General features: G+C 41.9%; 1 protein-coding gene across 1 annotated transcript in view; it reads right to left on the bottom strand.

The window, feature by feature from the left end:
* Nucleotides 1–14,598, bottom strand: part of LOC122808588 (DNA topoisomerase 2-beta-like) — a 252,391-nt gene that overhangs the window by 104,415 nt on the left and 133,378 nt on the right. Inside the window, exon 15 of the mRNA XM_044079545.1 lies at nt 5,881–5,991. Within this exon, the coding sequence (XP_043935480.1) occupies nt 5,881–5,991 (111 nt within the window). The remainder of the gene's footprint in view (nt 1–5,880; nt 5,992–14,598) is intronic.

Genomic DNA, 14,598 nt, shown 5'->3' with positions numbered 1-14,598 from the left:
CCTGCAAAAAGAAGTTTTAAGGAGAAGCAAAGCCAAAGGAGGTGGAGTTTCAATATATATTAAAGACATACACACCTCTAGGCTGGTCAAACAGTATGATGCACAGGAGACACTCCAGGTGCAGTTAACCATTGACAAGACCCCTATTCAAATCATAGCTAGCTAAAGGCCCCCAAATGTGACTCAAGATGCCCACTTCACCTATCTGGACCTCTTTGACTCTATCAGAATTCAACCCTTTACCCTGATCCTGGATGATTGGAAGAACTACTCATGCCAGAAAGCAAATGCCGGAAATTCCTCGACTTTTATCAATGCAAATGCTTTGGAACAGCTAGTCGATACCCCCCCCCAAAGAGGTGATAATATCTTGGACTTGGTATTAACCAAAATGAGTAACCACTGCAGCATCCCGATATAATCATCCTCCCTGGTAAGATCCAACCATAACGTGGTCACTTTCAAAGTCAGCATCTCCCTTGACCCTCCTCTAGCTAAAGTCAAACAAAAAAAATCTCCAAAGCTGATTACACCTTCTGAGGGATGGTATAAACAGCTTTACAGCCTCCTCCTCCACTGATGGAACTGGCACCAATGTCCAAATCTACACCAAGGTACTATACAAGCACTTATATAGATGCATGGAATCAGGAATACCTGACAGGGCAAAATCATCCTCTGCAAGGAAGAGTAAACTTGTCTGGTGGACATCTGCAATAAATAAATTATATACCAAACGAAAAAAATTCTGTCCAGGACCAAGAAGGGGCAGGTGCCCAATTGGAAGCAATCTCTCCTTAGCATGAACAAGCAAATAATAGCACAAGTGAAATCTTCTAAAGCCAACTTCAAGTCCAAATTGGCCACATCTCCTAGAGACAATCATAAGGCCTTCTTCACATATGTCCGCAGTCTCAAAGGAAGCACCCAGATCTGTTCAGAACTGGTGGTCAAGGACACCACATACACAAATGCTGAAGATATAGCCAACCTACTGGCTGACAGATTCAGCAAAAACTTCACCCTTCTGTCCCCCCTACCAGTAAATCAGGACATCCCCTGTATCTGCCTCTCTCCTTATCTCTATGGAACAGGTCATCACTGGCCTCTCAAAGGCAAAAAATACAGCCTCCATGGGACCTGATAACATCCCAGGCTGCATCCTACATGAACTCAGGCATGAACTTGCAGTCTCATTAGGCATTCTATTCAACCAAAGCCTGAGTACTGGCTTTATCCCAGCCAAGTGAAGGACAACCACTGTCATCCCTTTACACAAAGGTGGAGAGTCCACCGATCTGGGAAATTATAGGCCCATCAGCCTAACTAGCCTGATCTGCCATGCCATGGAACCAATTATCATGGACCTCATTAACAGATACATTGGCAACCCCCAAACACTTGACTCCACACAGTATGGCTTTGTCAAGGGGAGGTCATGTCTGTTAAATCTGGTCAACTTCTTTGAGCCAGTCACCAAATCAATGGGTGAGGGGAAAATGGTGTACACTAGCCTACATTGACCTGGCTAAAGGTTTTGACACTATTTCCCACTCGTGCATAATAGATAAACTCTCTCAACTAAGCACTAATCCATATGTTATCAGATGGGTAGCAAACTGACTCACTGATAGAACCCACCAAATCAAAATAGGGGAAGCCACCTCAAGCAGTAAACCTGTAATGAGCGGCATATCCCAGGGATCGGTCTTGTTATTTGGGATATACTTCTCTGTGGTGCAGGGCAAAACCAGTGGGCTATGGCTGACCAAGTTTGCAGGTAACTGCAAGCTAGGCATGGTCATCAATTCCCCAAGTGGTGTGGATGTCCTCCAAGGGGTCTCACCCAACCAAATGACTGGTCCCAGAAACATGGCCTCAAGCTCAATGCCAAAAAATGCATCATCATCCCCTCTGGGGAGAGTGACGTCCCCACATATTATCACATTAATAACAATGTCCTAAGCACGCAATCAGTCATGAAGAATTTGGTCACCCATGTTTGATAGCAACCTGAATTTTGACCACAATGTTGTTTCCACTGTACGGAAAGCTTTCTACATGGCCCACCTCATAAGTAAGGGTATCTCATCCAGAGGCAAGGAAGTCATAACATCCCTGTATTCTTCCCTTATGAGGGCGATTATTGAGTACAATACCCCTTTGGGCATGTACCTCACAAAGCACATGCAGCAGCTGGAAAGACCACAGAGGTTCCTCACCAGAAGTATCCAGGGCCTGAAACATCTACCCTACACAGATAGGCTAAAAGCCTTGTCCCTCTATTCGGTTTCATACAGACTCCTCAGAGGTGACCTCTGTCTGGCATACAAAACAATTTCAGACCCCACATTGATGGGACTGCTGCATATCCACAAGTCAAGCTCCATTTGAGTAACCCACATGCGCAACCTCAACCTGGTCTGTGACATCAGTAGGACTTCTTGGTGGGACAGATTTGTGTCCCAGAGACTCCTCCATCTGTGGAATAGACTCCCTCTCCATGTCAAGCAGAGTACCTCACTATCCCTTTTCAAGCACAACCTGGATAACTGGATGGGAAACAGAAAATACACTCCAGGGATTCTACTTGTGTCCCTGCTGGACAGGAGCTTTGGGTGCTGATTTGTCTAAACATGGGCTAAATTCTTGACTAGGCTTATAAGGGCCTCAGGGCAATAGTATAGTAACTTCCTATGATTCCCATGGTCCTATGAGCGATTTTGAGATTCGGTCTTTTCCTGTGTTTTTGGTATTTTTTTTTTCAGCTTATTGGCACCTTGAAAATGTTGAAAGGCATTTCTTTGAAACTTGGATAGTTGAATTGGTTGCCCAGGTTCCTGGAACACCGAACTGAGTACTGGTGTAATCTACTGTAGCGAATGCCAGAGTGCATTCGCACATCTGAGATTGATGTTTTGATTGGAGATTATACTACAGTTTGAATTGGGAAATACACCATTTTCCTCACTGTAGAGTGATTTTGGAGTTTGTATATATAATATCCAAGGGGTGTGGGGTGTGCAGGGGGGCTTGTCCCCCTGCAAAAGATTAGTTGAACATCACCATATGTTCATGCCAACCTGGTCATGTTAAAAATATTGAAGTGCAATGTGTCAACATTACAAGTGTTGACAATTGATATAGAAGATATGTTTAATTTTGACATGTAGGTTTGGTGCTATGGTCATTTATATATGTGTGTGTGTGTGTATATATATATATATATATATATATATATATATATATATATATATATATATATATATATATATATATATACACACACACACACACACACACACACACACACACACACACACACACACACACACACACACACACACACACAAGTTCAGAATGTCTGGGGGTGTCCCTCACAGAATCAGGGGCCCACTGAAAAAATACTCACAGTTGTTTTTCTTTAGGTTAAATTCCTGACCTATTCTGCTTGTCAGGTTAGTTCCTCACCAAATTTTAACTTGGCGACTCATAGAGGAAGCATATAAAAATCCCAGATAACTGTTAGACCAACAGGGTTGAAACCCATCCTGTAGCAGCAGCAAAAAACAGATTCTACTTAAGTTAAATTATAATGTGCAAAGATATATGGAGACACATTCCTTTATTTGGGAAAGTACATCTTTCCACCGAGGATCTCTCAGGATCTTTGACTTACTGAGGCTAGAATACCTACAAGTGTCTAACCTTGCACCTGCAACATAGACTTGTGTATAACTTTTCAGGAACAGGCTTGCACATTTAGATTTTGTTAGAGCTACAAGGGGCAGGATTTGAAAATGATTAATACATTTTCAGGGACAACACATGGGTGTAGCTAGTTATTCTTGCACCTGGTGCTATGCCCAGATCTGGCATCCCCCCAAGTTTAATTTGAAGACAAAAAAAAAAAGCTCCTCTTTTTCTCCTTTTAAACTATACAAACTGGTTGCTACATTTCTCAATGCTGGTACGCACTGAAGACAGATACCGTAACATTTTTACCCATAGTGACTGTCCCCTTCACCCCACTCTAGCTATGTCCCTATTTTCTAGATGTGAGGTGTAGTAGGGCAGCAGTATGAGGCTGTGAGTATGAATCTGAATTTTCTGGCTTAATTCTTTTTTGTACCAATCAGTCTTTGAAGATCAGTATTGTATTATAATCATTTGGTCACCAGAAAATTAGGAGTATGCAGAAGCCAAAAAAAAAAATAAGATAGTTTTTTAGTTGGAAAATGAGGGCAGAAATACAAAACAAGTGTCTGGATATAATGTGTAATGTGCTAGAAAGAACAGGTAACCATATAATCAGTTTTGGAATATATGAGATGTACAAGAAAATACGTCTTATGTTTATACAAAAAAAAAATCAGCAAATATGAAATGTCAATACTAAATGGGATTACATTATCTATCTGGGGTTGTTGGGAGGGAGCAGGAGAGAGAACCTCCGTTACTTACGTCATGTAGTGTTGACTGGAGGAAAATACTATTTTCTTGGCCCTTAGGCCCTTAGGAGAGGACATACATGCAATCCATGGCAGCCAGTGTGAGATATATGGCTAATATTCCTTCTGTGCAGTTAATGTTAACTAGAACTGCACAGCTGTTTTTCAAAAAGCAAGGTAGAAAGCACAATATACAGCTTTATTTTCAGATCTCATTTTAGTGCAATTTAGCTTATTATCATGAGATCACTTTATTTAGCACAATGCTGTGTTGCAGCTAGATATTTAAGACTTTTGTTTTTTTTTTTTAGTCTGAGTACATAAATATGTACAAGTACAATTTTGCAGGCCAGATTTTGAAATTCACCATGGGTTGAAGCTCCCCATGAGATGAATCAGTCTGCATTTGTCCCAGGCATGTGGCATTCATTCAGGTAAGAAAGAAGAAAGCGAGAATGTGGTAGGTAAACAAACATCTACATATTCAAAATAAACACAGCAGAGATTTCTCCTACTTGTTAAAGGAAATGAAATGACACGACATCTGTTAGAAGCTGGGCTTTGGCTTCCTATCGTTATTATTCTGTAGAGGTCTGGGAAGGTTTGCAGGAAGGGCTGGGCAATTAATATCAAAATGGATATTATTTAACAGATGGATATTTGAAAGAACTTCAGGGACCTGAAACAGCAGGCCATATTTACATTCCGCATGTAGCATAAACATGAAACGAGGCCATTATGGAATAGTGAAATCACCTAGCTGCATCCTTAGTCTTAGAAGTGAGAAGTTTAGGAAACATCTTTAGTAATCCAGGGTAAAGAAACAAGAAGGGTCTTCCAAAAATCTTAGTATCACAAGGTACAGAAGTGGTACTACAGGTCAACCAACAGCTCAGTAATGCAAAGTTAAAAACACACATACATTTTAGAATTCTGAGTTTAATCCCATGCGTCCTAAATTGAATATTCCAGCCATGAGGATGCTTTCACAACCACTACGATCCAAGTAAAGTGCAGAGACAAAGACATCTTAAAGGTGGTCTGCATAGTCTGGTTGTGATAAAATTGAAATGGTTAAATCCAGCTTAGCGAGGACACAGTCACACAACATTAAGCAAGTAATAATGGACAGCAACATGGTGTTCATTGTCCACACCCTTTAGACTGTACAATTCCGTGACACCTATGAGATTGGCTTACCAAAAACATCCAAGCAATACAACCATCCAGTTGTCAAAAGACAGGAAGAGAAGCATGCAAGATATTCGCCAGCAAGTCGGACAAGATATTCGCCAGCAAGTCGGACGCCGAACTCTTTAGTTACTTGCATGTTGAAGTCAGATATCGTCTACTGTTTTACGGTAATAATCAAGCAAAAGCACAGGCTCAATGAAGACTTTAGCAACTTACTCCTTGAACATCATCTTACCTTTATGACAGGAGTGATAAATTCCTCCAGAAAGTTGTGCTTCAGCAGAGAGGGCCATTTGTGGTGAATGAAGTTAATTAGCAGTCCCTTAATGTGGGAGCCATCTTGATCCTAAAAAAACAATCATTACGTGATCAGTAGACATTGCATTACTCAGCTGAATAAAAAATAATGTAACTACAACTTTAGAACAGTCAAGATAAAGCAAGATAATCAGCTAATGAATGGAAATAAAGGCTGATATGAAAAAAACATAACTTTAAAACCAAGTCTGAAAGAACATTTTAACATGCAGGTGCCTATTTTCTTAAAATACTTCTCATCAGAAGATGTCAATACCGTACAGCCTGTCTTCCTATGACCCTCTACAGTTGGTATATGGAAGACACCAAAGAAGCCCAAAATAATCTCCCTTTAGTTTTTTACACCTCTACTGATGAAGAGATAGTGAAAAGCGACACTGACATCTGTATCATCTGGGGAAAGGATGGTAGGTATCTGAACCATGAATCTCTTGGCTGAGCCTGTCTAGGATATTTGAACTGACATCTTCGCCCTATGTAACAATTTCATGACAATTCTAGTTGGCACAGAACTATGGCTAGATACTCACATTGCCAACTGAATACCCACCACACCAGCTCATCTCTGAAGAACAATACTTTAGTGGGTAACTGACAGGATTTTCCCTTCAGCACTTCTTTGCTGAGTGATGTGGTTTCCTTTCCCCATGGTCAGGGTATGTGTCCCTCCTGTGTGTACACTACACTATGTTAAATATTGGGCTTAGCCAATGTGCCTCACTCCTGCATCATTGCAAACCCAAACCACAGAGCAGGCAGCAGTAAAAGAAAAACTCGCACAAGGAAGACAATTCCTACTCGCCCAGTTGCAATTTTTTTTTATTTGCAGCCTCTGGATGGACAATCATCTGGACAGAGAGGAAAGGATAAGGGTTACAATAAGCACCCCTGGAAGAAGGCCTCTTCGTAGTTAAGATGATAACCTGAATGCGTACACATTAGCTGTGAGTTCAGAGGTCTTCTGCACTGAGAAACTGGTGAAAAGAATCCTAAGCCATGGTGATTAGTAGCCTGAGTGTAGGAGCTGGCCTGGAATGGGTGGCAGTCAGCAGATAATGTTGGCTTGCCAGAGGTGTTAGTGCACTGGGGTAAGTCCCACTGTAGGAATGACACCTGTGGACCATGGCACAGCTGTACACTCATCTCCATGCAAAAGACAAGATGGGGCAAGCTGCAACATTCAAGTAAATCTCAGAATGCTTAACAAACAAGCCAACAGTGCTAATGTGCTTCTAACCGCCATGAAATCTTTATTCTAATTCATTCTAGAAAGAAGTTTACCATAACATGCACTTCATGCAACCATTAATATATTTACAGATAGCTATTCCTGTATGCTACAGCCCTTTTTCGTCTAGTTATAAAGAACAGTTGTGTAAAATCTTACCATAACTATAGGTGTCCTTTCCTTCTATGTTGCAGTATTCTTTACATATGGGTTGTATTCTGCCCTATGATCTGATGTCCAGCCAGTATACAAAAGCTTTTAGTCACTGTCCATATGTGGGACGTTGAACTTCTGCTTTGACAATGTCAGCCATAAAAGAACATCTGCACATACCATCCACAGAATAAGAATGCCCCATGAGGAACAAGACCCCTAAGGAAAACAATAAGTCACCCAGAGAAGTGACAAGATGCAGGGAGAAGGCGGGAGGGACAGAATACTGCAACACAGAACAGAAGGACATCTGTGGTTATGGTAAGATTTTACACAACTATTCTATGTCTTTGTATTCAATGTTGCAGTATTCTTTACGTATGGGAGAGTGGCATAGCTTAATTGGGACCTGGGGAGGTGGAAAGAATACTAATTCCAAAACAGAATTAGTATTCAGACCCTTAAAAAAAGCCCCTGAGGAAGCCACAAATCTAGTGGAATGGGCTCTAACAGAAGTAGGCACGGACTTACCATGGAAATCATAGCAGAACACAATAGCCTTAGAAATTCAAGATGAAATAGTTTGTTTAGAAACAGGTAAACCCAGAACCATGGGATGAAAGGACACAAAAAGCTGATCTGACTTCCTGATAGCTTTAGTCTTGTCCAAGTAAAATCCAAGTTACCTCTGCACATCAAGCTTATGCAAAATTTTTCCACTAGAGGACTAAGGAGAAGGAAAAAAATGTAGGCAGTTAGATTGATTAAGAGAGAAGTCATTCACCACCTTAGGCATGAAAGAAGGGTTGGTTCACAAGGAAATGTTATCCTTGTGGAAAGCTAAGAAAGGCGGAGATGTCATCAAAGTCTGTATCTCAGGGACCCCACTAGCAGAAGTCAAGGCAACCAGAGGCACCATTTTCCAAGTGCAGAACTTCAGAGAAACAGAACTTGCTGGCTCAAAATGGGGTAGAGTTAGCTTTTCTAAGACATAGTTAAGGTCCCAAGGGGGGACTGGTTTCCTTGGGGGCTTAATATGTAGGACACCTTTAAGAAAATGTTTAACCTCCAATCTGGAAGCTAAAGGAGGTGATAGTGGCAGACAAGCAGAAAGAGCAGAGCAGTGGCCTTTCACTGAGGAATGTGATAAACCACTTTTAAGTAGTTCACACAGGTAAGAGAGTACTACTGGAATTTCCACAGAAAGTGGATCTAGACTTCTTTTAAAGCACCAGCTAGAAATTCTTCTCCATGTGGAAATATAAGACTTTCTCGCATTGGGTTTCCTGGCCTCCTGCAAAACTCCAAGTGCATCTTGAGAGAAAAAGTGCCTGAAAGGGATCAGAAGTTGATCAACCACAAGGTCAGCTATAATGTTGACAGATGTTAATGAAGCAGGGATCCTTTGTCCAGTAGGAGCAGATCCAACCGGTGAGGCAACTTGTGGTGATAGCCCTTGTCTAGCTGCAGAAGGAGAGCGATCCAGTGCTGTCTTGGCCAAAAGGAAGTCACCAACATCATTTTTGGTTTGTCCTGCTGACTCCTCAACATGAATTTCTGTATGAGAGGGAAGGGGGAATGCATAAAGGAACAACCCCTTCCATGAGAAAGACAGGATGTCCACCTTCCAAGCCAGAGGATGTGGAATCCTGGCATAAAAGAGAGATAGTTGTCTGTTTTCAGGGGAGGTAAATAGGTCCAGGTGTGGAGTACCCCACCAATGAACTACGTCCAGAAACACATCCCTGTGAAGCATCCATTCATGGGAGTGTGTCATGGACTTGCCTAATGTGTTTGCCACAGAGTTTTGAGCAGAGGATAGGTAAACAGCATGAACAGTGACCATGTACTGAATGGCTAATTCCCATGTCTTGATAGCTAGCCTGCATAGAAGGTAAGATTTGGTGCCTCCCTGTTTGTTTATGTACCAGAGGGCAGTGATGTTGTCTGTAAAGTCTTCAGAGGACCTGGTTGGAAGAGACGATGGAAAGTTTGCAAAGCTAGAAGCAAAGCACTCATCTATCTGACATTAATGTACTCCCTCTTCTGAGATGGAGACCAAAGACCCCAAACCTTCCTGGAAGCAAAGGTTGCCCCACAGCTTGTGTCTGAAGCATCTGTGAAATGTTGTTGAGAAAGCTGGGGCAAAAGAAGTGGAAGGCCTGGATTCAGAGGGAGCTGCTGAACCCACCAGAGGAGCTCTCTTTTCAAACAGGGAAGAACAGAAATCATAACATCTACTGGATGAGAATGCTGGGACCAAGTAGTCTTTAGAATCCACTGAAATTTTCTCATATGGAATTTTGCAATGGGTAACATGGGAATTGTGGAAGCCATGAATCCTGGAAATCTTAGGAAATCCCTGTTTGAGATGGAAGGAAGTGTCAGAAGGGTCTCTATGAAACAAGTGAGAGATTGAACTTTGTCTGTTCGTAGAAACACCATCATCAAGTCTGTCCTGAACCTCTGAACCTGCACCCCAAGAAGATGTGATCCCAAAATGGACTCAAACTGGATTTTTTGAAGTTTATTGCGAAACTCAGGCTTTGAAAATGATGAATGGCCTTCCACAGTTTTTGAGACAAGTGATCTGTGTTATTTGCTAGGAAGAGAAGGTTGTCCAGGTAAGGATAAACCTGAACACCCTGAACCCTCAAGAAGGCAATAGCAGGGGCCAGGCACTTTGTGAATACCCTTGGGGCAGTGAAAAGACCAAAAGGCATGAAATTGAAAGTGCAAAGAACCCACCGAGAAACATAAAGATTTCCCGTACTGAGGATGGATGGGGATATGCAGATAAGCATCCTTGAGAGCCAAGGAAGTCATGTAAAACTGAGGTGAAATGAGGGGAAAGAATGTCTGTAGGGACAGCACCCAGAAAGAAGGAACTTGCAGGTAAGTACTCAAGTGGGAGAAATCTAGAATTGGTTTCCAAGGGCCATCCTTTCTTGGGGCCAGCAACATTCCTGAGTAGAAACCATTGCCTCTCTGATCCATAGGTATAGTTTGAATGGTGCCTTGAGAAATCAGTTGAGAAAGGAGTTCTGGAAACAGTTACAACTGACTGGAGGGGGGCTGTGGAATTCCTGTGAAAGGAGGGAGATTCTTCCAAGTCATAAATTAGCCTTCTGATCTGGAGTCAGAGGTGCTACTGTTGTGCCACAAGGTCTGTGTTTGAAAGAAGGCTGAGAAAGAGAGGAAGTAGGCTTCAAGGTCATCAAGGCCTTAATGAAACCCTGGGAAAAGGCATCCCAATCCCACTGAGGTGAAGAAGGAATGTTTGGATTTTTTGCCTTTTGTTTCTTCTTCATGTGTCTTCCTGTGAGAGAGGACAAGGAAGAGGAACCCAACATATGCCTAACAGCTGACTTAGTTAAAGAAGGATCCCTAGTCGAAGCAGCAGTAGAGACATCACTGGAGTTCTCCAGCATAACAAGCAGTGGTTACCCCATGTCAACCAAAATGGACATCTGCATAACCTCAGACATGCTAGGATCCATTTCCTTGGCAGCTCCCACAGAGATACTTGCTGAAGAAGTGGACCTGACCTTCGACCATACCACAGGGTCTTCCCTGACCTCAAGGGGTACATCCAAGGTAGAAGGTACAGTGGAAGAGGATTCAGGTTTCTGCTTACTTACCTTCCACTTCAAATTCAGCTTGGCCAAAAGGAACCCCAGAACCCACTATAATGTCTTTATCCAGATGTTTAAGCCACTGATTCTCAAGATACAGATTAAGAGTCGAAAGCCAGCTATGCAAAGTCTTAGGCACAAAGGCCTGACAGATGGAACAGGATTGGTAGTCACAAGAAAATAAATCTGCAACAGGTCACTTATCTGAGGCTGGTAGCCACACACACAAGAAATTTGACTGCAGACCGTACATAGGAGTCAAACTTCCAAATGGAGGGTGGTACGTGCAGATGTCCTTTTATGGCTGACGTTGTCAAAACAGACGTGATGTCCCACTTATTGGTAGTGGCCAAAGGCTTTTTTATACTGAAAGGACATCAGGTTGTATGGAAGAATACAACCCATATGTAAAGAATACTGTAATATTGAATAGAAGGATATCCTATGCTTCTTTGTATGTATTCTATGACATGCCATGTCTTATTTTACAAGAATCATTATAAGTTACTCCTAACACTACAAATAACATGTCAAGGGGTTTCTACACCTAAATCAGATATTTTGACATTTCAACAGATACCATATTACAGTCTTTAATATCATGATCAACTCCTGAACAGTCCGTATCTGTCTGATTTTTTCAGTGATCTCCCAAACCTTAGTTATTTGGCAATACTGTTTACCCTGGATATCTGAGCTTCCTTTGCAGATGGTTCTAGTGGCTCTATGACTTACCCTTGAGATTTACTTAATCCGGCTTTCTTTAATACTCTTGTAAAGTCATTATTTTTCTGCAGCAAAATGGATTGCAACAAATCTGAAAACAACAGTGGATCTTGTTTCACCTGCATTACCAACTATTGCTTTCTCAAGTCTTTTGTACTCTTTATCTCTAGCTTCCCTTTCTGGCTTTAACTTAAGTTTCATCTAGCATTTCTTTTACTTTGTAGCAGTTGTCGGGAATATGTAACATACCTGAAGTAGGAAATCTGGTAACTAATATGTTGGGACTCACAATGCTGAATTCTAGAATGTGGAGACTGAAAGACAGAAAAAAAGAAGCAACTTAAGTATACAGAATTCGAGATAGCCATTTCTCGGAATATTCCTTTTTCTCTGAGGTATGGTGATCTTGGAGCTGGTATATATAAGTCTGGGGGTGGGGGTGTGGAGTGCTTTCTTCTTGCAAAAAACAAGTTTAAAGGAGAAGATTGATGTTCACTATTTGCTCTTCTCTAGTATTTTCAGTCTTTTTCTTTCAGCATTTCAAGATTTGGCATTGTGAGTCCTAACATTTTGATAGGGAACCAGGAAATTTGCTTATCAGACTTCTGCCTATTAAAAACTGAGCTGGTGAGACACAGAGTTCCTTTAATGGACAATTCCAGCATTCCAAAACTGCATCACAATCCTTATAGCTACTGCTGTTGCTCATTCTCATGGGTTCTTTCACTGTCTGGATAGTTCTCTTCACTTTTCAGTTACAATGTAAACAGTATGGGCTGCACATTCTACATTTAGATGTGTTGTTGTCAATCTCGCCTTTATTCTCACTGATGGGTTCAGATCTAATGTGTCGTTTCAGTCTCGTCCTTTTCAATAGCTCAAGGTCTTTAGCAAAGCTCTTGGGCCTCCTTTCCTACCCATAATGCAGTTCCCTAACTTCCTCAGATCTCATTTGCCGTACTGTGAGAAGGATCTTCAAACAAGTTCTGGGATAAGTTTTTTGATTATTTCATTTTTCAATATATCTTATAGTTTTCTAGCATTTTATATTTTAACTTCTCTACTAATTATTAGTACCTTCCCTTCTTAAATTTGTTTCCTAGTTAGTTTTTCCCCTCTCTGTTAGCATGTGTTTTAATTAGAGGATGTCTAACGTACACCCGTTTTAGTTAGAGGGTGTTCCCTTTACCGTCCTTCCCTTCCTTTCTTTGTAGAAAATTTTCAAGTGTTTAGTTAGTAGTTTTCTTCCTTTCTCTTCGGGTTACTGCTCATTTTAGTTAGATAGCAGTTAACCAACTTCCCCTCCCTCTCCCACCAAGTCCGTTTAAGTTAGAGGACTTCTCCTACTGTTGTTTTATTTAAAAAAAAAAAAAAAAAAAAAAAAAAGAAGAGCTCTAATTTTCTTCCTTTCTTAATATTTCTTAAATAGAGTTTTTTGTTGTTGCTGTCTAGGGCTATCTTCCAGTATGGCCCAAAAAGAAGGCAAGCAATTGGGTTTCAAAAAATGTGAGAAGTGCAGCAAAAAGATGCCCTTCAGTAACTTGCACACATTGTGTGTTTACTGTTTGGGGCCTCTTCATTTACAAAAATCTTGTTCCGCATGCCACACCTTTAATCAAAGGGTGCTTATGGAATGAAGAAACAAATTGATTTTTAAGGGGTTAATTAAAACCCCGTTCTCTGAGGCTATCTCTACCAACCCCTACTCTCCAAAATCTGACAAATCTGAGAGAGCAGGGAAACGGTCTTCTTCAGCTCTAAAAACCTCATCAGAGCTGAAGGCTAAACAACCTAAGGTGTCCGTTCTGACAGCACCTACATAGCAGATAGTTACCGCCAAAAAAGGAACCTCATCGGATCAGACAAAATCATTGGCTCCAAAGGCCCTATTACCTTCTGAGTACCGCTAACAGAGTCAATCTCCATCCTTGGAGCCTATTACGTCTCGGACCCCATCACCTTTTTTAACAAGATCCTGGTCCCCAACATTGTCTACTAGGTCTACCAGAAGTCTCTCAGATGAAGATGTGGATAGGGTGGTGCAGAGGCTTCTCAAGACACCTGCTATGGCCAAGTTTCTTTTGGACCCAAACATAAAGGAGTCAGATCAGATTCATCCTTCCCCTGTGGCACCTATTCCTCCTCTGATCCATCCTTCGGTTTTGGAGCTGGAAGACTCCAATATCCAACTGGTGTCTTTATCGAGTCCAGGACCTGTCAGCTCCTTGGATTCGATGTCCACCTTGAATGTCTCTGCCCAATCAGAGCAGGACACCTCTGAGAGCCAACATTCACCCGTTGCATCCTTGTTGCCAGTTCAGATCTCAGCAGATCTGGTCCTGTCTCTCAGGGCCTCAGTGCAGATGGGTTTGGCTCCCACCTCATCTTCGGAGCGTCCATATCCTGCTACAATGGCTCTTTCAACTCTGACATCTGTGTTATCAGGTCCAGGGAGTTCATCAGAGCAGGGGCGTTTTGCTTTCGAAGTTATGAAGAGGTAATAACTGCTCCTCAGTCTCAGGCACAGTCCCCTTCAGAGATTCCTCTCTCTTCAGCACAGGTGTCTTTACCTCATCACCTCCATTCATTGGACCACAGGGATCCAAGGCCTCAAGATGCTTATCAGGGGACTCCCCCCTCTTCCAAAAATTTCCCAGAGTACCCCACAGAGTAAGTCCCTCAGAAGACACCATGGAAGAGGAAGCATCTGGACTCCCAAGAAGAGTCTATCACTTCAGATACCAACCTTGATGAAGCAGAAGGGTCCAAATGGTTGCCTCCTTAGGACTTCTCTTTTGGAAACATCCTAGAGATTTTGAAACAGAGACATGACTGGCAGTCCTCTTCCACTTCTGCCAAGGAGTCGATATACATGAAGGCCTTTGAATCTCAC

Source organism: Protopterus annectens, chromosome 8.part0 (assembly GCF_019279795.1).
Source record: "Protopterus annectens isolate FY-2018-M chromosome 8.part0, PAN1.0, whole genome shotgun sequence".
Taxonomy (NCBI): domain Eukaryota; kingdom Metazoa; phylum Chordata; order Ceratodontiformes; family Protopteridae; genus Protopterus; species Protopterus annectens.
Note: the sequence above shows the minus strand (reverse complement) of the source record. Positions and strands in the feature narration are given on the sequence as shown.